The 27,617-nt window shown below is 33.5% G+C and overlaps 1 protein-coding gene and 1 pseudogene across 1 annotated transcript; both read left to right on the top strand.

The window, feature by feature from the left end:
* Nucleotides 1-5,080: 5,080 nt before the first annotated feature.
* On the top strand, nucleotides 5,081-6,049 carry LOC146945679 (uncharacterized; annotated as a pseudogene).
* Nucleotides 6,050-13,071: 7,022 nt separating this feature from the next.
* Nucleotides 13,072-14,862, top strand: LOC146945678 (UPF0481 protein At3g47200-like). Its single transcript, XM_085743972.1, has one exon. It carries the CDS (start codon nucleotides 13,113-13,115, stop codon nucleotides 14,592-14,594), a length of 1,482 nt encoding a protein of 493 aa, XP_085600098.1. The 5' UTR covers nucleotides 13,072-13,112; the 3' UTR covers nucleotides 14,595-14,862.
* The last annotated feature ends 12,755 nt before the right edge of the window (nucleotides 14,863-27,617 follow it).

Here is a 27,617-nt window from a genome sequence, read left to right as displayed (position 1 = left end):
ATTTGCTTCCTGCACCAACAGTTTCCACTCCTTCTTCAAGTGCCAATCATATTCACACTCCTTCCAATTCCACTTCTATCTCCAAACTTGAGTCAGGTATCTCTGCTTCCATATTTTCTTGTTCTATATCCTCTAAATCAGATATTTGGTTATTGGATTCTGGAGCCAATGAGCATATAGTTTCATCTTCACATTGGTTCACTTCTTTCCACAAAATTGCACCAAAACCTGTCAATTTACCTAATGGTTCTTCTGTGTTAGTTGAATATTCTGGCACTATCCACTTCACACCTCACCTTTATCTTGCTGATGTTCTTTTTTCACCTTCATTCAATTTCAATCTTATTTCAATTTCTAAGCTTTGTTCATCTCTCAATTGTTGTGCCATTTTTCATGACAATAAGTGTTTGTTACAGGATCTTCATTCCAAGAGGATGATTGGTTTGGGTGAACCTTTTGCTGGTCTTTATAGATTAGTTTTAGATTCCAATGCATTTCCTTTACATAATAGTGTATCTGTTAATCACATTTCCACCAATAAAACCTTTACCATTCCTCATTCTGCCTTATGGCATTTCAGATTGGGACATGTTTCCCATAAAAGATTGTCTCATATGGTTTCCCTTTATCCTTCATTAACCTTTGATCACAACGCCACTTGTGATATATGCCATTTTGCTAAACAAAAACAATTGCCTTTCTCCAATAGTTTGTCTGTTGCTTCCAGTAAATTTGAATTGTTGCACTTTGATATTTGGGGCCCTTTATCCATTCCTTCTGTACATAATCACAGATATTTTCTCACCATTCTTGATGACTATAGTAGATTTGTCTGGATTGTTTTGTTAAAACACAAGTCTGAAGTGTCCCAACATGTCAAAAACTTTATCACTCTTATAGAAAACCAATACCATATTACTCCTAAAACCATTAGAAGTGACAATGGTCCTGAGTTTCTTTTAAATTCATTCTATGCCTCTAAAGGTATTTTTCATCACAAATCTTGTGTTGAGACCCCTCAACAAAATGGTAGGGTTGAAAGGAAACATCAACACATACTCAATGTAGGTAGAGCCCTTCTTTATCAGTCAAAGTTACCTGCTTCCTATTGGTCATATGCTCTCCTACATGCAACCTTTATAATCAACAGAGTCACTTCTCCAACTCTAAACAATCTTTCTCCTTATCAGTTACTTCACAATAAAGTTCCTGATATTGATACTTTCAAGGTCTTTGGCTCATTGTGTTACTCTACTTCTCTTCACTCTCATAGAACAAAACTAGATGCTAGAGCCAGAAAATCTGTGTTTCTAGGTTACTCTGTTGGTTTTAAGGGTTTTGTCCTATTAGATATTCACACTAGAGAGATTCATATCTCTAGACATGTCAGTTTCCATGAACATATTCTTCCTTACCCTCCTTCTTCCTCTTCTGTCACCACTGATTGGGATTATTTCCCATCAGATGCTTCCACTGCAAGTAACCCATCCTCATCACCACCTACACCCACATTTATTGACATTGATCCTTCTCCTCATGATGACACTCCTTCTCCACCATCCCTCCCACCACCTCCTGCTCTGAGAAGGTCATCTAGAAATGTCAATCCACCATCTCATTTACAAGACTATGTCTGCAGTCTTGACCACTCTTCAGCTTCACATGTTAATAATGTTTCATATCCTCTTCACCATTACATGTCTTTTTCAAATTTGTCACCTTCACATTGTGCTTATTCTTTATCCCTTGACTCCCATACTGAACCTACCACATATGCTGAGGCAAGCAAATTCAGTTGTTGGAATCAAGCTATGCAAACTGAACTGACTGCTCTTGAGAATACTGGGACATGCATGGAAACTGGTTGATTTACCACCAAATGTGAAGCCTATTGGTTGTAAATGGATCTACAAAATCAAGTATCATGCAGATGGCTCTATAGAAAGGTACAAAGCACGTTTGGTTGCTAAAGGTTATAATCAAATAGAGGGTTTGGACTATTTTGACACATATTCTCCTGTTGCAAAATTAACAACTGTTAGAATTGTCATTGCTTTGGCATCAATTAATCACTGGCACATTCATCAATTAGATGTCAACAATGCTTTTCTTCATGGAGATTTGCAGGAAGATGTCTACATGCTTGTTCCTCAAGGCATCACTCCATCCAAACCTAATCAAGTGTGTAAATTGGTTAAGTCACTTTATGGATTGAAACAAGCCAGTAGAAAGTGGTATGAGAAACTCACATCCCTTCTTATTCATCATAAGTTTACTCAATCCACTTCTGACCATTCATTGTTCACCAAAAAGACTGATAATTCATTCACAGTGTTACTTGTTTATGTGGATGATGTGATTGTTGCTGGTGATTCTCTTACTGAAATTCAATCCATCAAGGCCATTCTGCATGCTTCCTTCAAAATCAAGGATCTTGGTCAATTGAAATATTTCCTTGGCTTAGAGGTTGCACATTCCTCTTCAGGTATCTCTCTTTGTCAGAGAAAATACTGCATTGATTTACTGACTGACACAGGCCATCTTGCTTGCAAACCTGCTTCTACTCCTTCTGACCCCTCTTGCAAGCTTCATAATGATTCTAGTGCACCCTATAGTGATGTACCTTCATACAGGAGATTGATTGGTAGACTCATTTATCTGAATAATAGCAAGTAACCTATTATTGCTCTTCCTATTTTCTTCTTCTTTCTCTAATACTATATTTCACTGTTATTTTATTCATAGTGTCAAGAATTTTTTATAATATGATAACCAAGTTCAATAAGCATATAACATCGATATACTGTGATTTAACTGTTGTGAAAGATATGAATGTAACCATGTAAACCGAATTGGTTGCCATGACGCTTCTTCAAAATTAGTATATTAGAGTATCCATATCCAACCACCGGTATATCATATGTGTATTACGCAAAAAGCCATAAATCAAATTTATAATACCCTAACAAAATAAAATAAAATTGGTAAACAACAAGCGGTTGATACATAATATTCAAGTATGTTTTCTTCAAAAAGAAAAAAAAATTAAGCATGTAGTATTGTAATTTATTGTTAAATGAAGCTATTGTTGCTTAATAACTAAACACAACAATATCTAACGTAGATTCTTTTCTCAGGCTGATATTTTACCCTATTTTCTTATTTTTTTTTTCTTATTCTTAGTGCAAATTATATTTTGATTTCACAAATGAGAATAATTATGCAATATTTTGTTAAAGTATCTCCAATGGGAGATCAATCTAATGGGAGGGAGCTGAAGGCAGAGAAGATTGAGGGATCGTCTTCAATGTTATAAATATTTTTCCCTCGTTATGTCTTGTAAGTTTATCTATAACTAATTCTCTATGTAGTTGAGATTAGGTGTAGTTTTCTATGAATCTAATGTAGATACTTGACCTAATCGGTTATATATACATCATATTTTGTTATATCAATGGTTTTATCCGACGTTCAATTCAAAATTGATCTTTTGACATTTGTAGATGCTAGTTGCGAGACATTATGATAGGTTTATAATCACACACTGTGTCGAAACATAATGCCTTTGTTTAGCTATAACTGAGTAAGACATTAGAGTTTATAGACTAGATATAATATATAGTTTTTTTTTTTGACAAAATATAATATACTACTATAGTTCTTAACCGGTATATATTTGATTATTGGTTTAAATGTGTAATTGGTCCCTGCACTTTCAACAGATTTTGGCATTGGTCCTTGCACTTTTTTTTGTTTGACATTGGTCCCTGCACTTTGTAAAAATATTGGCATTGGTCCCTGCACTTTTTTTTGTTTGGCATTGGTCCCTGCACTTTGTAAAAATATTGGTATTGGTCCCTGCACTTTGGACAAATATTGGTATTGGTGCCACGTGGCATGAAATGATTGGGATCAATACCAAAATTTTTATAAAGTGCAGGGACCAATACCAATATTTTTACAAAGTGCAGGGACCAATGTCAAACAAAAAAAAGTGCAGGGACCAATGACAATATTTTTACAAAGTGCAAGGACCAATGCCAAACAAAAAAAAGTGCAGGGACCAATGCCAAAATCTGTTGAAAGTGCAAGGACCAATTACACATTTAAACCTTGATTATTTTAACACAGGCATACATATGGACATACATGTTTCATAGTTTTTTTTTTGAGGTACATGTTTCATAGTTAATTTCTAATGTGATTATTTTTATGTAATTAATTTATGTGGCTACCTTTCACCTAATGTTCTTTTTTTTTTTGGGAAAGATTTGTCCTAATATTCTTATATTTTTAAAATTTATTTATTTTAAATTTCTTAGATATGTATTATATTGCTAAAAAATGGTTTACTATATATATATAGACACACACTTATTCCCTTCTACCAATAAAAAGATGGGAGCTTCTACGGTGCAGTCAGGAAATTGACTTTTTTAAAAAAGTTAATTTTAATCTTAATGTTTGATTCATTTTTAAATTGTTGATTACTGATTAATGATCAATAGTAATTCATCTAGTAATGCTTGCAACATCTTGAACTTACATGTACTATTTTATCGTTGGAATCTTTAACATGCAAACAGAGTTGATGATATTATGTTATAGTCTTAAGTGTTACACTTTGTGGGCTGTTAACCTTAAAACAAGATAGGATAAAATTAGATTATGTGTAGTCTTGTTAATCTGATAAATTGATGATACTATGAGGACTGAACTTTTGATGTCATTGTACAAACAGTGGGGTGTTACTCACTACATTTTTGATGTTATATTGTTAACTTCATCAGAAAAGTCATTCTCATGACTTCACCATAGAATTTTCCTAAAAAGATATATACAAATATGCCGGCATAGTTGGAAGAGTTTCGTCAAACAAAAAGTTCATTTTTTGTAGGCAGTCAAACAAAATAGTTTTTTATATTTTTTTAAAGAAGTCAAACAAAAAAGTTAATATAGAAAGAATAGGCAAGTTTATGCATACTTTATTTTAATTTACCCCATTAATTAAATGGATCCGTTGGATTTTAAAAGGTTATCAAGAGTTGGCTCCAACCACAACCAATCAAACCCACAAGAAGCAATTAATTAGTAAGTTGCTCTAGGGTTTCCATCAAGTTCCCAATTCTCAATCAGTCTATGCAATCATCGGTTCATCGTTAACCATAAGAACGAGAAGAAAATGTATAGCAATTTCAAGGAACAAGCAATAGAATACGTGAAACAAGCTACACAAGAAGACAATGCAGGAAACTACGCAAAAGCATTTCCTTTATACATGAACGCTTTAGAGTATTTCAAAACACATCTCAAATACGAGAAAAACCCTGAAATCAAAGAGGCTATTACTCAGAAATTTTCAGAGTATCTTCGTCGTGCTGAGGAGATCCGTTTTGTGCTTGATGATGGTATGCCGGGACCAGCTTCTAATGGGGATGCTGCTGTTGCTTTGAGGCCAGAAACGAAGCCGAAGAATGATGGGGAGAGAGATGGAGAGGATCCTGAGAAGAGTAAGCTAAGAGCGGGGTTTAATTCCGCTTTTTTCAAGGAACAAGCAATAGAATACGTGAAACAAGCTGTGCAAGAAGATAATGCTGGAAACTACACAAAAGCTTTTCCTTTATACATGAACGCTTTAGAGTATTTCAAAACACACCTCAAATACGAGAAAAACACTAAAATCAGAGAAGCTAGCTATTACTCAGAAATGCACAGAGTATCTTCGTCGTGCTGAGGAGATCCGTTTTGTGCTTGATGATGGTAAGCCGGGACCAGCTTCTATTGGGGATGCTGCTATCACTTTGAGGCCAGAAACGAAGCCGAAGAATGATGGGGAGAGAGATGGAGAGGGAGATGGGGAGGATCCTGAGAAGACTAAGCTAAGAGTGGGGTTGAATTCTGCGATTGTGAGGGAGAAACCAAATAACGTGGCTGAGAAGCCAAGAATGGCCATGGGACGATGTTGGCCATGCAAATCCAAGAAGAGAACTAGAATCCGTACGTAAAATTAAAGCATATTTTTTCTAATGGAGAAAAGTGTGTTTAGGCACATGAGTTATCGTTTCTTTATTTTTTTGAATGTCAAATTAACATTAGCAACACAAGCTAAAGATAGCAAGAGATAAGGCAAACAGGAAGAGAAGACAAACAAACCAAATCGTAAGGCAAAAGCAAAAACAATGAAAACATGTATCCGGAGCTGTTCTCAAAAAAAAAAAAAATGTATCCGGAGCTAGGCACCTCAAGCAACCAGAGCAACAAAGAATGAACTGAACAAAGAACCCAAGCAAAAGAACAGAGGAAAACCTTCTTGCCAAGAAAAGGTACAAGAACCAACCAGCCGACACCTTCGAGCATAGATCACCCTAGTGAACCCCCTACACAAATCTCGATCAGCCCAAACATAGAATAGGTCGTTCCACCTCCCACTCATAATAAAAACAAGAAATCCCGGGCTTGGAGAAAATAGAATCATTAATTTGAGACCAGCAAATAAGCCACATCATTTGATCTCTGAATCTTTTGCTTTGTAGTAGCTTTGGGCTGTTTTGATTTTAAATTTTGTGAATTCTATTGCACTTTTCCTATTCTTGACACATCTTATGCTTTAAACAAATTTAAGCTTAATTAAAGTTTTAGTCTCCCCCATTTGTTCAGTTTCGGGATGTTAAAAATTTTAAGTTTAATATGATATGGCTTTCTTGTGTGTACCAAGTTCATGCCATGTCATTTAAAATTGTGCAATATCAGCGTCGGTTGAAAGGTTGACTTCAATTTCAAAGATTGAAAAAACTAAAGACTAAAATTGCAGATTTAAAATTTGGGAGACCAAAATGCAGAAATTGAACAAATAGCTAGGAAGACCAATACGAGAACTGAAATTGCAATTAAGCCATAAATTTGTTACATCCAGTTTGTTTTTCTTTTTCAACAAAAATAAATTCCTACAAAACCATAGGTTTTTTACTAACCCTCTGTTTCTTATAGAAAAGGTTTCTAGTAATTCATAGTTTGGCCTAAAGATAAGTAAACCTTAGGCTTAATTAATGATTTGATCCTTTAAGTTATTTGTTGGTTACAATTTGATCCCATAAGTTATTAACTTTACATTTTGGTGTCCCTTAAGTTAAACTTTGTTAGCCAAATAAATCCTGACCGTCAAAACCATTAACATAATGGCTAAGATGTATACACATTGTAAGTGGTCTACCAAAGACCTCAGTAGTTTGTTTAATATTAAGCGTTTGATCTTTTTTTCAAATGACAACCAATGACAGTCAGGATTTATTTGGCTAACAGAGTCTAACTTAAGGGACCAAAACGTACGTTAATAAATTATGGGACCAAATTGTAACCAACAAATAACTTAAGGGGCCAAATCATTAATTAAGCCTAAACCTTAACAACCATGCTTACTTTATTTTAATAAACCTTAACAACCATGCTTACTTTATTTTGATTTATTTTTTTTTGGATGCACATGAGAGAAAGTCTACAACGATACAGAAGTTATCAGCAACAACAAAACAAGTCTACCACTACATTCCTTAAAAAAAAAGTCTACTACTGCATGTAAAAAAAGTGGTATTGGCTTGAGACCTGGGAGTGTGCTCCTCCTCAAGGTCTCCTCAAGGTCTCAAGTTCGATTCTCTCTGATGCCAATTTAGGTGGGCTAATTTAGCTTCTTCAAAAAAAAAAATAATCTTGAAGTACCCTATTTTTAGTATAAATGTATTAAAAAAATATTTTAGCTTCTTCAAAAAAAAAAAAAAAAATCTTGAAGTACCCTATTTTTAGTATAAATGTATTAAAAAAATATTATACTTTAAGTTCGCACTGCCATCTCCCTTTCATCCAAACAATTCTCGGATAAGATGTAGCAGCCATTGTGGTGGTGCAAGGAGTGGCTCTGGCCCTCTGCACTACCATCCTCTAACAGTTTGTTTCAGGTGGTTTTGGTAGAGAAATAGGTCGGTCTCCAGATATTTGTTCGATCAGAAAAATTGGGATCGAGAGATGCATACAATAGAGTTCTACAGGAGGAGGGACGAGAGGAGGAAGCATCCCATGCTTGACAATCAGATGTGTCATAAAACTCCTGGCCTCGACATCACCCTTGTTGTTTTTGGTTTCCACCTCGTCGCCGTGAAAGTCTACATCAAGATGAATCAGGTTTATACCTTTTCTCACCACCATCAACGCATTTCTTATGTACGTGCATTTTGTTGTGTGTGAGAGAGAGAGATGGGTTAGCAACTCTGGAGGCTCTTTCATCTTGCGCCATGGATGATGGGTGGTTTCGTTGCGTTTCGTTTGTGGCGTCATTATGGTTTTCGTTGTGGCTTTCGTTTTGAGGCGGTTCTCGCGTTGGTTGTTTAACTTCAATCGAGAGTGGTGCACTTATACGGTCACCGGCTGCAACCTTTGGGTGGTTCCAAGGGAGGAGATTTTGTTTATTCCGAGATATGGGTGTTGATGATGGTGTTGGTCATAAAGGTTGAAGGTGTGGATGGGGGGAGGCAAAATCGTACATCTATTGCTAGCGGTGCTGTGATTTTGTTGGGTGCCGATTGTTTTGCGCCTAGTGTGATGGTATCAAAATATTTTTAATTTTCACATCCACACAAACTTGCTAATATACAGAAAATTCAACGATATTCTAAGTTAATGTATCATCTTGATTGATTGATTATATAATTTCATTGTTTCAATTATATATTTACTTATCACTCATCATATATTTTCATGTTTGAAAAACGACAAGATAGTTTTTATACCCATCAACTTCAGATGTCTCGCTCAGTTAATTCATCAATAACATTAAGTTAGGTTAGTAGTTTTTGAATGTAAATATAGCCTTATGTCTAAAAACTAGCATCTGCATATGTAACTACTCGAGATCCCTTATGTAAAAAGTCTATTTCTACTACTTTCTAATCAAAATTTCTGTTTTGGATTTTCATGTTGGAAAACCATTAAGTGCAAAAATATCTTCATTGATACAGTTTAATGAAACAACACACACACATATCTAGATCAAGAGTTTACATAATATACATAACTAACTACACCTAATCTCAATTCTACATATACTCATGGTAGCAAGTACAAATAGATGAGAATGAGACGAAATAGCTTAAAATCTTGATGATACAGTATTCCAATGTCTTTCCACAATTTTTGGTCGCCTTTCAAACTCTATATTTTGTAACTTTAGAAATTCTGCGAATGCCAAAATTTATAATCTAAGTTGCTATTTATACTTCGCAGAAAAGTTAAAATTCTCCAAGCAAACAAGTGCTAAATTGAGATTTCTTTAGTATGAAGTAATTGTCGGCTCATCCAATAGGTCACTAATTTCACCTTAAATCGCTAAAGTAAATTTATGCTCGTTTAAGGAATCTTATCTTCCAATAATCCATCTTCAATTCTCTGACTTGACTCGCTTTGATCTCCCTTAGCGAATCTACTTTCTCTGTTTTCTTGAACCCTTTGACTTGGCTTGCTATCTTATCTCTCCTTGCTTGCTTCTAAATTTCCTGATACTCATAATTCTTATTAATTGATACTGCAAGCATTCCATGATCTTTAAACATACAGATAAAGTGGTTATGAGTTATAGGTACTAAGACAAACCGACTACTGCTGGTTGCACATCAGAGTGCAACGATAGTTAACTGTCGTTAGGGGTATAATGATTTTTTGATGGTGCAGGAGAGCAATTTTGTATGTGAGATGAGCAATTTTTTATTTTTTTTATACCCAAAATGGTTTTTAAAAAAAAAAAATGAAAGATGATGGGCTTGTAATATTTTTAGGGAGAAATGATCTTGTAATTATTTTTAGAGTTTAAAGGTGGTGGAGTGTCGCCTCGGTTCAAAACAACTTTTCATAGACAACAAATGAAAACCCTCGGAATTGCCACAAAAGATTAATAAAAAAATAAATAGAAAAAAGTTGTGATGTTATGTAACTATCATTCTCCAATTCTTATTGTTTTCATTGTTTGTGATGTGCAAAGTTGCTTTGAACAAACAATCTATCACCTTTAAACTATTTATTTTTTTTGGTACAATAACCTTTAAACTCTAGATGGTTGGTTTACTGACTACGATTATAATAATACGGTTGGTACAATATCAGCTGGAAAATAAATGTGACTATAGCTGGAAAATATATGGTTGGTTTAATGACTACGATTATATTCATATATTTTTGAGGGGTACAATTATAATAATTTAAATAGGTGACTTTTTCTTTTGTTGACCAAATATAAATAGGAGACTTTTTTCTTAGAGGTGAAAGATAAATTTAAAGGTTTTATAAAAATAAAAAGGAAAGATGATGGGCTTGTAATATATTTAGGGGGAAATGGACTTGTAATTTTTTTTTGAGTTTAAAGGTGGTGGTGTATCACTTCAAAACAACTTTGCATAGACAATAAATGTAAACTCTTAGAATTACCACATCAGATATAATAAAAAAATAAATAGGAAACAGTTGTGATGTTATATAACTATCATTCTCTATTTCTTAGTGTTTTCATTGTTTGTGATGTGAAAAGTTGCTTTGAACAAACAATCTATCACCTTTAAAATTTATTTTAAAAATGAAATGAGCTTGTAATTAGTACAAGGGTTTATTTTTTATTATTAGTCATACAAATATGCCTAGTAAAATTCCTCTAAAAAAATATGTCTAGTAAAATATACTAGTGAAGACTCATTTGGTTATGTTTTAGATTTTTGAATACCTTGTGGTTGATTTTGGATACTACTGTCTTTCTTTCTTAAAAATCTTACAAAGATTTATTAATTTTGTTATCAAAGGGACTAAATTGTCCATTTTTAAATATTGTATGGGACTTGATTTTCTTTTCTAATTATTGTCAAGGATCTAATTGTCCTTTTCATATTATTGGTTAGGACATCATTGTCCCTTTTTAAATGAAAGAGATAAAATTATCAAATTGTCTTGCACACACAATAAATATGGATCAGTTCTATTCCACATATGGTGTCTAAGTGTTTTTTTTTTTTTTTTACAAAAATAAATTATATTCATTCATTTAAATTGATAGAGTACATGGATACAATACAAATCCAAATTCGCTAAAAACAAAAAGGATGAATATGTGAAAAAACTCACAGCATCCATATTAATAGCATAAAACGGTAAAGTACCTATGCCTACAAATATGACTAATACGACTATATTCAAGTTTCCGGAATACTCATGTCTCCAGATCTGCAACGTTGATGACGTCAAAGTCATTGTTATTGATCGGATCTGCACTTGCTCAAAGCTAATCTTTCAACATGAATCAAATAAACACCGCACTAAGACGGGAAATCAAAAACACACCGCACAAAGACGGAAATAAAAACAAACAGAGTCGTGCATAGACGAAATCACAAAAACAAACGAAAGAAAACAGAAAATATGTGAAATCACTTATTCAATTAGGATAGAAGGAAAAACAACTCGAAGGGGTGATTTTTGGGTCATAATTGACCCTAAATCACCCCTCTGACAAGAAGAAGAAAAAGAAGAAGAAGAAGAAAAAGAAGAAGAAAAAGAAAGGGGTGACAGCTAGGATTTGAGAAGGAGAGAAGAGAGAGGTATGAATCGCATCAAGCACAATAATTCTTATGGTGTCTAAGTTGTTTTTATCAATAATTGTGTTTTAATATTATTTCTCAAAAAATAAATTGCAATGGACAAAAATAGTTTGACATTTCATTTACATATATTTCGATTTGGAGTTAAATTTAAAATTATAGAGTTCAATTCAATATCTATACCATATATAAAGACAATACACGAGATTATGTAGTAACCCGTCCCCATACCCCATGATGAGGTCTATGATTGGGTCAATTCTATCCCTGACGCTTGCTTAAGTTGATGGCTAGTATGCCCTTAAATGAAGATAAAGGAGCATTGTTCAAAGATACCAGAGGATCATATAATAGGAAGCTTTACGTATATAAGGTTGGTATTTCTCTTCATTTATAATAACACTCAGTTTTTCAAAAAAAATTATAATGAAATAAATCAAGACATTACCCTATTACTAATTCCTAAGACCTAGTATCTTGGAAGGGCACTTATAAAGTAGGCATCTACGTCGTAAAATCCCCTTTTTCCAAAGTCATTATATATATATATATATATATATATATAGCAAGCAACTTGCTATTTTTATACAAAACCCTATTTGTTTCGAATGAAAGTCTTCCACATCTCCTCGTATTTCTTAACTGCCCTATCAAACACAAATATATAAAAAAACAAGAATACTTTGAACCCATAAGAAAAAAGTGACTATCGGTACATAAGACAAAATTATTACTTAAAGAGCGGTGCTATTGTGCACGACAAATGCACCCGCACGACCCGCACGACAATTAACGTGGCATCTCCTCCATTATTTAAATAATTTTTTTATTGAAATAAAAGAAAAAAAATCTGAAGCTGCATGCTGTGGAATACATGTCGTGCAGATCCCACGACAGTTGCCGTCGTGCTTTTAAGCATTTCTCTTACTTAAAATTATTTAATAAAAAACAATAACGTGACTTCAAATAATTTGCTGTTAATTTTTTATTTTTTCTATATTCTCCTCCTTATGCTTGTTTTGATCCAATGTTTTGGAAGGTCTAAGAATGATATTCTGACCATCAAACCAATGAAACTAATTACCTGCAATTTGTTGTTATTAAAATTGCAAAATACGGTATGAGTGTTGTCATAATTACTTTTGCAAATTGCAAATCTAAAATTGGCAAGTTTCCCGGAATATGTGGTTGGTTTACTGACTACGATTATAATAAATTTTTTGAGGGGTACAATTATAATAATTTAAATAGGTGACTTTACCAAATATAAATAGAAGACTTTTTTTAGGTGAAATATAAACGTAAATAGGAGACTTGACCATAAAAAAAAAAAAAAATAACGTGTAAGATATTATGTACATTTTACTTTGCATAACAAAAGTTGACTTGAATATTAAATATTGACCAGTTGCAGATTAAATAGCCATGATTTTTCTATTATGAAGATGACAAGATAACCTGTTAGCTCTCTTGCTCTCTCAATTTTCCAGCATGAGTTCTAATAAGCTCATTAGTTTTACTTTTCAGAAACTCATCAAAAGAAAATTCCATGGCACTGCTATGAGAAGTTCAAAATATTGGAGGGGTCTTATTGAGAAAGAGTTACAAAGTATAAAGCCTGAAGAAAAAAATGAGAGTGTATGCATATATAGAGTCCCACCAAATATGTTAAATGTTGAACCAAAAGCCTACATACCTAGCAATATCTCAATAGGTCCTTACCATTATGGATCACAACACTTGCAAGAAATGGAAGTTCTGAAAAACAAGTTTTTTCACCGTCTCTTCGATCCAAACGGTGCAAATGGAGCCAAATTAGAAGAGGCTTGCAAGTTTCTTGAGAAAGAAGAAATCAATGCTCGAAGCTGTTACAAGGGTGAAATCAAATTAAGCAGTGATGAGTTTCTAAAGATGATGTTGGTTGATGGTTCTTTCATCATTCAACTCTTGAGGGATTTATCGGATAACGAATTCAAACATGTCCCTTCTCTTAGTAGATGGATGTTACCAACCATTCGTCGTGAGATGATAATGCTTGAAAACCAACTTCCAATGTTTGTTTTAACAAAACTTTTCGAGCTAACCGATAAAAACAATAGTCTTCATCCACAAATGAGTTTCTACAATCTTTCTTTCAAATTCTTCTACCAATTGCTTCAATCCGAATCACGAAAAACCCCTGAATGTCAAACATCTTACAAGTTCAAAATAGAACATGTTCTTGATCTTCTAAGATACAACATAAGGCCAAAACTCATTGGCGATGAACCAAGAGGATGTCAGAGCCAGATGATTCATTCAATAACAGAACTAAAAGAAGGGGGTGTGAAAATTAAAGCATGTGAGAGTAGAGAATTAATGGATATAAGCTTTGGAAAAAAATGGGGAGTTATGGTAAAGGAACTAACTATTCCACCTTTGTACATTGGTGATCACAGAGGTACTGTTTTTCGCAACATAGTTGCATTTGAAAAATGTCACAAGAGATGCAATCCAGACATGACAACTTACATGTTTTTCTTAAACAGACTCATAAATTCAGCTCAGGATGTTTCTGCTCTTCATTATAAAGGGGTTATTCATCATTCTTTAGGGAGTGATGAACACGTCGCGGAATTAATCAACAACATAGCTAAAGAAATAGTTCCTGATATGAATGAGTCATATTTGTACAAAGTTGTGAATGAGGCGAATGAGTATTTGGGTTGTTGGCGTGCGAGATTCAGAGCTTCGCTTGTTCATAACTATTTAACAAGTTGGGCTGTGGGACTTTCTACATTAGGTGCTCTTTTGGCTCTTTATTTCACATTCATACAAGCAATTTGTGGTTTCGCAGATGCGGCCACAAAACTGGAGAAAGCAAAGTTCAGTTCCGTGATAAGAAGTTTGATTATAATTCCATTTCGTGACCCTCCTCACTATACAGTATTCGACGATGTCACTAAAAAAACCGACCATGGTTCTAATAATTGAACATCTACATATCAGGGATTGATGCTTGTCATACATGTGATTGATGTCTCTTCTATGAATGGTTTGTTGATTGTTTAAGACTATTATTTTAAGAGCTTTTAGATACAATCACTTTTAGGTGAAGTGGTGGTTATCTTATTTTCTCTTTCTAAGTATTTTATTTCTTTGTGATATTGTTTGTGAGATAGTTTTACCTTGCAATCTCTTCTTGTATTTATATATAGTCGGAGCATATATTTATAGTTTTTTTTTTCATAGAGAAGGAAAATCAAGGCGTTTTATGAATTCCGTGGTACCCTTGGATTCGCAGACCCTCCAACAACGTTCTTATCCACAAAATTATTCGCGTCTAAAGTCACAACTCCATATAAGATCTCTGAACGCAGTCCATTCACGAGCTTCAATCACTTTGCATCACTGTTAGCATTACGGTAAGGATGATAAAAATGAGACAGTTCCTCGAATTTAGTAGCATACTTTCCAACAAGCACAGTTGCTTGATTTAGGAATTAGAAAACAGCTTATTTCTTGTCTTGAAGATTAACTCGAAAGAATTTCGACACAAAATTTTCCTTGTTGATCACAACAAACTTGAAAATTCTTCCACCAAATTTCATTTTCATCATTAAACTAGGCAGCACACCGAACCTTTTGTGTATTAGTGCAGGTTGATGGGTGGTTTGTTGATCATTTGGATGTGTTCGAAGAGCTAAGATATGTAACTGTTGTTACTTTTTGTGGAGTGTTTGTTGCTACATCAAGATCTCCATTGATTTCAATTATTTGTGTAGGGTGAATACCTTGCACTACAAGAAATTTGACAGTACCAAACATATACAAGGTTATTAGTATCAAGACATGCCTAAATAATTCAAAAACTAGTTTTTGAATTATTTAGACATGTCTTGATACTAATAAATACAAAGACTTCCTTAAATTAAGTAACAGTTGCAGTGAATTAAATTTGACTTCAATGCTTCAGTTTTTGCCTTTTACACCAAGCAATTTAAAACCGAGCAAGTACAAAATATTATATTTCCTCGAAAGCTGAGATATCATTTCCAGAAAACAGAATAGGACATAAACTTTATCAATAATAACAAAATATGATTTTTTTCCTTAAAAACAATAAGGGAAATGACTGCATGTCCTTGAATTGAAATTAACAGAGCAACTTTAAACAATTACTAGTGGATGCAAATGGTCATTATAATAGAAAGAGGTCAATTACTACAAGAAACTCAAGCAAGATGCTTTCTTAAACAAAACAAGTATATATTTCACGGAAAAAAAAGATTTGTACGTTTGTAAAAAAAAAAGTGTATTTTATTACTGATAATATTTAGGCTTAATTGCAGTTTTCGCCCCCTTTCACGAAGTTGCGATTTTGGCCCCTTAAGAAAAAAACTACAAAACCGCCCCCTAAGTTTTGCAACTGTAGCAGTTTTGGCCCCCCAAGACAAAAAAAAAACACATGGCACCAAACTTAGGATGCCACGTCAGCGTAGACCGAGTCAAAATTGGACTTGGTGGCCAGAACTGCCATAGGTGCAAAACTTAGGGGGCAGATTTGTAGTTTTTTTCTTAGGGGGCCAAAATCGCAACTTTGGGAAAGTTAGGGGGTTAAAACTGCTATTAAGCCTAATATTTATTACAGATAATAGATAACTTTTTTTTTTTGAAAAACAATTTCATTAACAAAAGTCTGGCAATAAATCAAATGTCAAGACTGCAGAAATACAAGGCGGAGTTTCTTCGACCCATATGCAATCTAAATTCTTAAGAGCATATTTAGCTAAATAATGAGCAGCTTGGTTGGCTTCACGCCTAATATGCAAAAAAAATTAAATTACGAAAACTACCTTTAAAACTAATACAATCTCGAATAATAGAGCCATGGAAGACTGTTGGTGAGCATTCAACGCTAAAACCACATTTGAAATATCTGATTCTGCTATAAGATTCAGAAAAGACATGTCTTTTGCAAATTTCAAACCCTTCCGCATAGCTAAGGCTTCTGCAACCTCTGAATCTGGTAATGAAGATACTTGCCAAGAACTAGCACCAACAACAACACCTTCATAATCTCTCCCAACAACACCAATACCCCACTTATCACCCTCTACCGGACCCGTTGCGTCAACATTAAGCTTATAGAAACCACTAAAAGGAGGTGTCCAATGAACATCAGATATTGGCAAAATTGGACCTTCACTTAGTGTCTCCACCAACACCTTACTAGCACTCTTAAAATTCACAATAGATCTTTGTACCTTTTGAATAGTGGCAATCACATCAACATCAGTCCCATCAAAACATTTCTTATTTCTAGCACACCATATCTCATAACACATCGGGTCCCATCAATGGAATTCAACTTTTCACATCGGGTCCCAGCCGATGTAACTAAAGATGATGTTGTATGTCCACCCCTTTTCGCATCGGGTTTACGCCCGATGTGGAATATGCTTTTTCACATCGTGGTACTGAGCGCTGATGTGATAAGCGTTGTTAAGCGCTGAACATAAGGGTTTTCACATCGGCAATAATGAAACCACCGATGTGAAGTCAAATATTTCGAAATAAAAAAAATATTTTTCCCATCAGCATCAGGCTCAACTGATGTGAAATCTTACTTTATTAAAATAAAAAAAACAATATGTATGCCACTTTTTTACTGCATTACCAAATTAGATCTAGTCTTTTTCTTATATCATATCAAACCCAAATTTTTTCTTATTATATACAAACATGCATAACATAAATTATCCATAATTCTAAATTTAAGTGCACAATAATATAAATTATCCAAAAAAAATTGTTATTAAAAGTAAATATATCTGTAAGTTCTAGTTTTTGCCCACATAACAAACATGCATAACACAAATATACCCACATAACAAACATGCTTAACACAAATATAACAGTTCAAAATTTAAGTACATCAGTTAACATAAAATTATCCAAAATCTGATGTTACTAAAAGTAAATATATCTGTAAGTTCTAGTTCTTACACATGTTCTTTGTACTTGGAGACTTAATCCATCAACTTAAAAAAGTTCACTAGCATGAAATTGAATTTCTTCTTAATTTTGCTTGATCGTTTCCTGCAACTTCAGATACAATGTCGTGTTGTTAGTTGTCACATAAATTCGGTCAAATTTAACAGAAGTATTCAGCAAAGAGTGGTATAGTGGTATAAGTTCACTAAAAAGGGAAATGATTTAGCACAGTGCGACAAACATAACAAGTAGCGAAATTAAGGAACTATGCCAATATTTACAGCAAATTTTGATCACCCTCCTAGTTGATTGAAATATAACACATATAACAATAACAAACTGATGAATATTCAATAAATATAAACAAGTATCAAAGCCTTTTCTCACAGTCTGGTTCAAATAAATTAAAATTAACAAGGTGTACAAACATGTACAAAATAGCCTAAAAATTAACTTAGTATCTTAAAACTAAAACCAACAGTGATCACATATTCAGACATGTACAAAATAGCCTAAATATAACAGAACCAAAAACAAGTTGTTCAGTATTTAAATCACATTAACGTAGTAACTTACAATTTGAAGTTTAATAGCCTTCCCGTCCAGCACAACAGTGAAAAGCTTTTGTTTGACATCGCATCCTTCACCGTCAGGTGAGAGTAATTTTCATGTGAGAAGGAGGAGTAAATCTTTCCGTTGAATCTAAGCATGAAATAATATGAGTAAAGTTGTGTCACTAATAAAAACTTTTAATCTTAACTGTATATGGAAATGGAAGAGTGGAAATATTCAATTTTAGTTTCTATTAATTGGAAAATGGTTACCATAAAGCCTAGATTGCAAAAAGAAGGGAGAAAAAACAGAGCTTCAAAACACTTACAGAAAACCTCAGGAGGAGAGACATGACTTGCCCTCTGAACCAAAGATGCAAATTAACTAAAAATCAAAGCTTCACTTCGTACCGTAAGTGTTCCCATTGAGGCCCTCTGACCATGACCAAGGTTCAAATAACGGAAACTATAGATTATGTGTGTAACTACTATACCATGTTGAATTTCCATTTCACTATCATTAAACTCCAAAAATAATTAATTATGAACTTTATGTAAAAATGTTTAGCTATATATCTAATAGAATTCATTAACATGATATATATATATATATATATATATATATATATATTTGTGTGTGTGTGTGTGTGTTTGTGTGTCGACTGAAACTTTTCTTAATGAATGCCGTGCCTGAAGACTAATCACTAACGTTTAGCACCTCACTTCATCTTTAAATCAATCACAATCAAAATTTTATAGTGTACAACCATTAGACTAACCCCTATAAATTAGTTGACAATGATCTAAGTAGACCAAAGTTTACACTACATAGTTCCGAAGATTACACTACATAGTTTTAACAATAAGTATACCAAAGAAAAATCTCATGTTCTCGAACAATAACATGTGCCTAAGTAAACTTCATATTGTTACACTTACATACGTCAAAAATCGAGGGCAATACACTTACATACCTCGTTAAAAAAAGATCCAAAATCCTGACACGAGGCAAAAAGATCCAAAACAGGGTCCATGTACATTGGTCAACATGTATCTGTTTAGATGATAAATCAGCCACTATTTATCTCTTTCCAATCTGACTCTTAGTCACACCAGAAGCATAACAACTTTAGCTGACAAGTAGGTATGAGAAATAGCAGGAGGTTCAGGAGTTGGATACACAAATAGCAAGAGGAAGCTCAAAGCAACCCAAAAACTTGTAACTACAACAAAAGTAGATTAAAATAAGTTAGAAATACAGGGGGATATTGTTTTGTCCTAAGAACACAAAATTGTCAGTTTATTCATCAATTGAAAGACAAAGTCCAAGGATCCTGAGTTGAGTAAATAGACCATCAACAACATCAATCAAACTATGCATACTAAGATCACTTCTTCCTACAAATAATAAGCAAGGGGAGTAACAATCATGTGAGGAAGACCACAGTTGAGAATTCTATCAGTGGTACAATCAACATAGAAAGCCAGCAAGTACATCTCAATCTTGCTTATAAACTTTGCACAATCACATGTATATATAGATAGATGACATGAGGAAATAGGCAACTTATGGTTTAGTACAAGTTTAACACATAGGAATAACAAAACGACTCCATTTCAACCAAATAAAGTTAAGATCTCATTGCGTAAACAAGATATAATTCACACAAGTTTTAGCCAAGCTTATATCATATGGCAGAAACATCGGAAAATAAAAAAAGTTCAGTGATACACCAGCATGAAGAAACAAGAATCACTAACAAAAATCACACAACTAAGAATTCTGGACAGCAACTCTATCCGCATCAGACCATAGGCCACACACACTCCTAACACTGCTTATTTACCCTAGCTAAACGCAGCAGATGGCAGGCTGCACAAACTGTTGTCCGATGATGTGACAACAGAGCCAAACTATATCAGGCCTGCAATAAAGAATACAGACAATGCAAGTATAAGAAAATTTATAAATAAAAATAAGGTTAGAATTTAAAAAGTCAAAAGAAAACTAAACATACTAAAAAGGAAAATGATTCAATTCAATTAACTCATTGAGCAATTACGTTGAATATAAACAACAAAGCATAGTACACTAAGATTAAGATTAACTAAAATTCAAAATACATAACAATTTTTCTATATGACATTCTCAATTTTATTGTAGAACTTGCTAGCTCTGACATTTGATAGAAATTAAGTGAATTGTAGATTATATCATCACTAATATAATCACAGTGAATGAAACAACTGTAACAAATTGAAAGCACATAGATAACTTTCACAATTGATCTTTTGTGGCAAAAAGAAAAGGTAACATATAGATATTTTAATAAATGTTTAAGAAATGTCAAATAAAGTCATTAATAATTCAAAAGCAGCTAGTGTCAAAGTTCATACCACTCACTTACGAACAAAAGGACCACCACATGCAATATTCAATACTTTCAGCAAGTTTTTCCATTATACAAAGACATATAGTATTCTCCACAAGCATTTACCAAAGAGTTTTTACAAGACACTATGTTGGGAAGAAAACATTGAGAGAAAAAAGAGGAAAATTTTACAACAGTGAGCCAATTAAAAAGGGCACATCATCAACAAGGCAAAATTCATAAAAAAAAGAGAGAGGGAGTAAACAACAACAACAAGAAATCACAGTAATGAAAGCCCATTTACTTGTAGTGAAAACCCAATGATATTTTTTTCTGTAAAAAAAAACAATGATGATAGATTTTGTTTTTCACGATGGTCAAAACATTTCTAAACCTCACGAACACCAACTTTATCATCTTTCAGAATTTTCTTCAATAATATCATTCAGAATCTTTGAAACATAAATAAAACTAGCTTACGGCTGAACCAAAAAAAAATCAAGTAAATCACACCAAAATAAAGTATATTATATAAATTAAATAAGTAAATAATATACTTTGAAACATAACTAAAATTAAGCTCATGGCGGATTCAAAAAAAGTCTCAGGTGAGCCAGCATAATGAAATATATTATATAACTTAAATTTAATAACCTGAATTTTTTTAGGGTTAACAAGAAATCACAATATGAAAACCCATTTACTTTTCAAAAACTTACCGGAGAAGAGCTTTGCTTCCGGTGACAGCGAGAACCATAACGAGAAATGGCGAGACAGTGAGAACAACGGCTCGCCATTGATTGAGGGAACATGACAACAAGATTGCGTGAAACGTTGAGAACGACGTCGATTTATTGCATGAGAACGATTGCTTTCAATGAGTGAGATTATTACCATAAGATGGGTTTTAACGCGAAGGTTTTGAAACGCAGAGGTTAAGAGAAATGGGATCTGAAAGATGAAAGGGGATCTAAGATCTACAAGAATCGTTTTCTACTGGTTAAGAGAAGATTAGTCAAAATTACGGAATTGCCACCGCTTTTGTTTTCCCCTCACTTCAAAAATCCACTGATGGGAAATGTTATTAGTTATTTAGTTTTTCCCTCGGCTACTTATGTCCACTGATGGTAAAGATAAATCAAACTTCAATTTAATTTCACAAATGCCACCGTGTTATGTTTCCCCTCAGTTATTTTGTCAACTGATGTGAAATCGTTGTTGTGAAATGTATATTTTCTAGTAGTGATTCAACGCTACAACCACATTTGAAACATCTGATTTTGCTATAAGATTCAAAAAAGACATGTCTTTTGTAAATTTCAAACCCTTCCGCATAGCTAAGGCTTCTGCAACCTCTGAATCTGGTAATGAAGATACTTGGCAAGAACTAGCACCAACAACAACACCTTCATAATCTCTCCCAGCAACACCAATACCCCACTTATCACCCTCTACCGGACCCGTTGCGTCAACATTAAGCTTATAGAAACCACTAAAAGGAGGTGTCCAATGAACATCAGATATTGGCAAAATTGGACCTTCACTTAGTGTCGCCACCAACACCATACAAGCACTCTTAAAATTCACAATAGATTTTTGTGCCTTTTGAATAGTGGCAGTCACATCGACATCAGTCCCGTCAAAACATTTCTTATTTCTAGCACACCACATCTCATAACACATCGGGTCCCATCAGTGGAATTCAACTTTTCACATCGGGTCCCAGCCGATGTAACTAAAGATGATGTTGTATGTCCACCCCTTTTCGCATCGGGTCTACGCCCGATGTAAAATATGCTTTTTCACATCGAGGTACTGAGCGCTGATGTGATAAGCGTTGTTAAGAGATGAACATAAGGGTTTTCACATCGGCAATAATGAAACCACCGATGTGAAGTCAAATATTTCGAAATAAAAAAAATATTTTTCCCATCAGCATCAGGCTCAACTGATGTGAAATCTTACTTTATTAAAATAAAAAAAAACAATATGTATGCCACTTTTTTACTGCATTACCAAGTTAGATCTAGTCTTTTTCTTATATCATATCAAACCCAAATTTTTTCTTACTATGATATACAAACATGCATAACATAAATTATCCATAATTCTAAATTTAAGTGCACAATAATGTAAATTATCCAAAAAAAATTGTTATTAAAAGTAAATATATCTGTAAGTTCTAGTCCTTACCCACATAACAAACATGCATAACACAAATGTCAACAATTCAAAATTTAAGTACATCAGTTAACATAAAATTATCCAAAATCTGATGTTACTAAAAGTAAATATATCTGTAAGTTCTAGTTCTTACACATGTTCTTTGTACTTGGAGACTTAATCCATCAGCTTAAAAAAGTTCACTAGCATGAAATTGAATTTCTTCTTAATTTTGCTTGATCGTTTCCTGCAACTTCAGATACAATGTCATGTTGTTAGTTGTCACATAAATTCGGTCAAATTTAACAGAAGTATTCAGAAAAGAGTGGTATAGTGGTATAAGTTCACTGAAAAGGGAAATGATTAAGCACAGTGCGACAAACATAACAAGTAGCGAAATTAAGGAACTATGCGAATATTTACAGCAAATTTCGATCACCCTCCAAGTTGATTGAAATATAACACATATAACAATAACAAACTGATGAATATTCAATAAATATAAACAAGTATCAAAGCCTTTTCTCAAAGTCTGGTTCAAATAAATTAAAATTAACAAGGTGTACAAACATGTACAAAATAGCCTAAAAATTAACTTAGTAACTTAAAATTAAAACCAACATTGATCACATATTCAGACATGTACAAAATAGCCTAAATATAACAGAATCAAAAACAAGTTGTTCAGTATTTAAATCACATTAACGTAGTAACTTACAATTTGAAGTTTAATAGCCTTCCCGTCCAGCACAACAGTGAAAAGCTTTTGTTTGACATTGCATCCTTCACCGTCAGGTGAGAGTAATTTTCATGTGAGAAGGAGGAGTAAATCTTTCCGTTGAATCTAAACATGAAATAATATGAGTAAAGTTGTGTCACTAATAAAAACTTTTAATCTTAACTGTATATGGAAATGGAAGAGTGGAAATATTCAATTTTAGTTTCTATTAATTGGAAAATGGTTACCACAAAGCCTAGATGGCAGAAAGAAGGGAGAAAAAACAGAGGTTCAAAACACTTACAGAAAACCTCAGGAGGAGAGACATGACTTGCCCTCTGAACCAAAGATGCAATTTAACTAAAAATCAAAGCTTCACTTCGTACCGTAAGTGTTCCCATTGATGCCTTCTGACCATGACCAAGGTTCAAATAACGGAAACTATAGATTATGTGTGTAACTACTATACCATGTTGAATTTCCATTTCACTATCATTAAACTCCAAAAATAATTAATTATGAACTTTATGTAAAAATGTTTAGCTATATATCTAATAGAATTCATTAAACATTATATATATATATATATATATATATATATATATATATATGTGTGTGTGTGTGTGTGTGTGTGTGTGTGTGTGTGTGTGTGTGTGTGTGTGTGTTGCTTTAATCGACTGAAACTTTTCTTAATGAATGCCATGCCTGAAGACTAATCACTAACGTTTAGCACCTCACTTCATCTTTAAATCAATCACAATCAAAATTTTATAGTTTACAACCATTAGACTAACCCCTATAAATTAGTTGACAATGATCTAAGTAGATCAAAGTTTACACTACATAGTTCCGAAGATTACACTACATAGTTTTAACAATAAGTATACCAAAGAAAAATCTCATGTTCTCGAACAATAACATGTGCCTAATTAAACTTCATATTGTTACACTTACATACCTCAAAAATCGAGGGCAATACACTTACATACCTCGTTAAAAAAAGATCCAAAATCCTGACACGAGGCAAAAAGATCCAAAACAGGGTCCATGTACATTGGTCAACATGTATCTGTTTAGATGATAAATCAGCCACTATTTATCTCTTTCCAATCTGACTCTTAGTCACACCAGAAGCAGAACAACTTTAGCTGACAAGTAGGTATGAGAAATAGCAGGAGGTTCAGGAGTTGGATACACAAATAGCAAGAGGAAGCTCAAAGCAACCCAAAAACTTGTAACTACAACAGAAGTAGATTAAAATAAGTTAGAAATACAGGGGGATATTGTTTTGTCCTAAGACCACAAAATTGTCAGTTTATTCATCAATTGAAAGACAAAGTCCAAGGATCCTGAGTTGAGTAAATAGACCATCAACAACATCAATCAAACTATGCATACTAAGATCATTTCTTCCTACAAATAATAAGCAAGGGGAGTAACAATCATGTGAGGAAGACCACAGTTGAGAATTCTGTCAGTGGTACAATCAACATAGAAAGCCAACAAGTACATCTCAATCTTGCTTATAAACTTTGCACAATCACATGTATATATAGATAGATGACATGAGGAAATAGCCAACTTATGGTTTAGTACAAGTTTAACACATAGGAATAACAAAACGACTCCATTTCAACCAAATAAAGTTAAGATCTCATTGCGTAAACAAGATATAATTCACACAAGTTTTAGCCAAGCTTATATCATATGGCAGAAACAGCGGAAAATAAAAAAAGTTCAGTGATACACCAGCATGAAGAAACAAGAATCACTAACAAAAATCACACAACTCAGAATTCTGGACAACAACTCTAGCCGCATCAGACCATAGGCCACACACACCCCTAACACTGCTCATTTACCCTAGCTAAACGCAGCAGATGGCAGGCTGCACAAACTGTTGTCCGATGATGTGACAACAGAGCCAAACTATATCAGGCCAGCAATAAAGCATACAGACAATGCAAGTATAAGACAATTTATAAATAAAAATAAGGTTAGAATTTAAAAAGTCAAAAGAAAACTAAACATACTAAAAAGGAAAATGATTCAATTCAATTAACTCATTGAGCGATTACGTTGAATATAAACAACAAAGCATAGTACACTAAGATTAAGATTAACTAAAATTCAAAATACATAACAATTTTTCTATATACATTCTCAGTTTTATTGTAGAACTTGCTAGCTCTGACATTTGATAGAAATTAAGTGAATTGTAGATTATATCATCACTAATATAATCACAGTGAATGAAACAACTGTAACAAATTGAAAGCACATAGATAACTTTCACAATTGATCTTTTGTGGCAAAAAGAAAAGGTAACATATAGATATTTTAATAAATGTTTAAGAAATGTCAAATAAAGTCATTAATAATTCAAAAGAAGCTATCAAAGTTCATACCACTCACTTACGAACAAAAGGACCACCACATGCAATATTCAATACTTTCAGGAAGTTTTTCCATTATACAAAGACATATAGTATTCTCCACAAGCATTTACCAAAGAGTTTTTACAAGACACTATGTTGGGAAGAAAACATTGAGAGAAAAAAGAGGAAAATTTTACAACAGTGAGCCAATTAAAAAGGGCACATCATCAACAAGGCAAAATTCATAAAAAAAAGAGAGAGGGAGTAAACAACAACAACAAGAAATCACAGTTATGAAAGCCCATTTACTTGTAGTGAAAACCCAATGATATTTTTTTCTGTAAAAAAAAAAAACAATGATGATAGATTTTGTTTCTCACGATGGTCAAAACATTTCTAAACCTCACGAACACCAACTTTATCATCTTTCAGAATTTTCTTCAATAATATCATTCAGAATCTTTGAAACATAAATAAAACTAGCTTACGGCTGAACCAAAAAAAATCAAGTAAATCACACCAAAATAAAGTATATTATATAAATTAAATAAGTAAATAATATACTTTGAAACATAAATAAAATTAAGCTCATGGCGGATTCAAAAAAAGTCTCAGGTGAGCCAGCATAATGAAATATATTATATAAATTAAATTTAATAACCTGAATTTTTTTATAAAAATTAGGGTTAACAAGAAATCACAATATGAAAACCCATTTACTTTTTGAAAACTTACCGGAGAAGAGCTTTGCTTCCGGTGACAGCGAGAACCATAGCAAGAAACGGCGAGACAGTGAGAACAACGGCTCGCCATTGATTGAGGGAACACGACAACAAGATTGCGTGAAATGTTGAGAACGACGTCGATATATTGCATGAGAACGATTGCTTTCAATGAGTGAGATTATTACCATAAGATGGGTTTTAACGCGAAGGTTTTGAAACGCAGAGGTTAAGAGAAATGGGATCTGAAAGATGAAAGGGGATCTAAGATCTACAAGAATCGTTTTCTAATGGTTAAGAGAAGTTTAGTCAAAATTACGGAATTGCCACCGCTTTTGTTTTCCCTTCACTTCAAAAATCCACTGATGGGAAATGTTATTAGTTATTTAGTTTTTCCCTCGGCTACTTGTGTCCACTGATGGTAAAGATAAATCAAACTTCAATTTAATTTCAAAAATGCCACCGTGTTATGTTTCCCCTTAGTTATTTTGTCAACTGATGTGAAATCGTTGTTGTGAAATGTATATTTTCTAGTAGTGATTCAACGCTAAAACCACATTTGAAACATCTGATTCTGCTATAAGTTTCAGAAAAGACATGTCTTTTGCAAATTTCAAACCCTTCCGCATAGCTAAGGCTTCTGCAACCTCTGAATCTGGTAATGAAGATACTTGCCAAGAACTAGCACTAACAACAACACCTTCATAATCTCTCCCAACAACACCAATACCCCACTTATCACCCTCTACCGGACCCGTTGCGTCAACATTAAGCTTATAGAAACCACTAAAAGGAGGTGTCCAATGAACATCTGATATTGGCAAAATTGGACCTTCACTTAGTGTCTCCACCAACACCTTACTAGCACTCTTAAAATTCACAATAGATCTTTGTGCCTTTTGAATAGTGGCAGCCACATCAACATCAGTCCCCTCAAAACATTTCTTATTTCTAGCACACCATATCTCATAACACAAGGCCAAAACATGGACTATAATATCCTCATCGACATCAATAATATTTTCCTCTAACCACTTATGAAAAGGAACATACCTGGAATCATGCAAATTAAATACCACACCTAAAGAAGAAGCAAACCATATCTGCTTTGACCAA

Source organism: Medicago sativa, chromosome 2 (assembly GCF_051527215.1).
Source record: "Medicago sativa cultivar Bolivia chromosome 2, Bolivia_mono, whole genome shotgun sequence".
NCBI classification, from domain to species: domain Eukaryota; kingdom Viridiplantae; phylum Streptophyta; class Magnoliopsida; order Fabales; family Fabaceae; genus Medicago; species Medicago sativa.
This window is presented reverse-complemented; position numbering and strand designations above follow the sequence as displayed.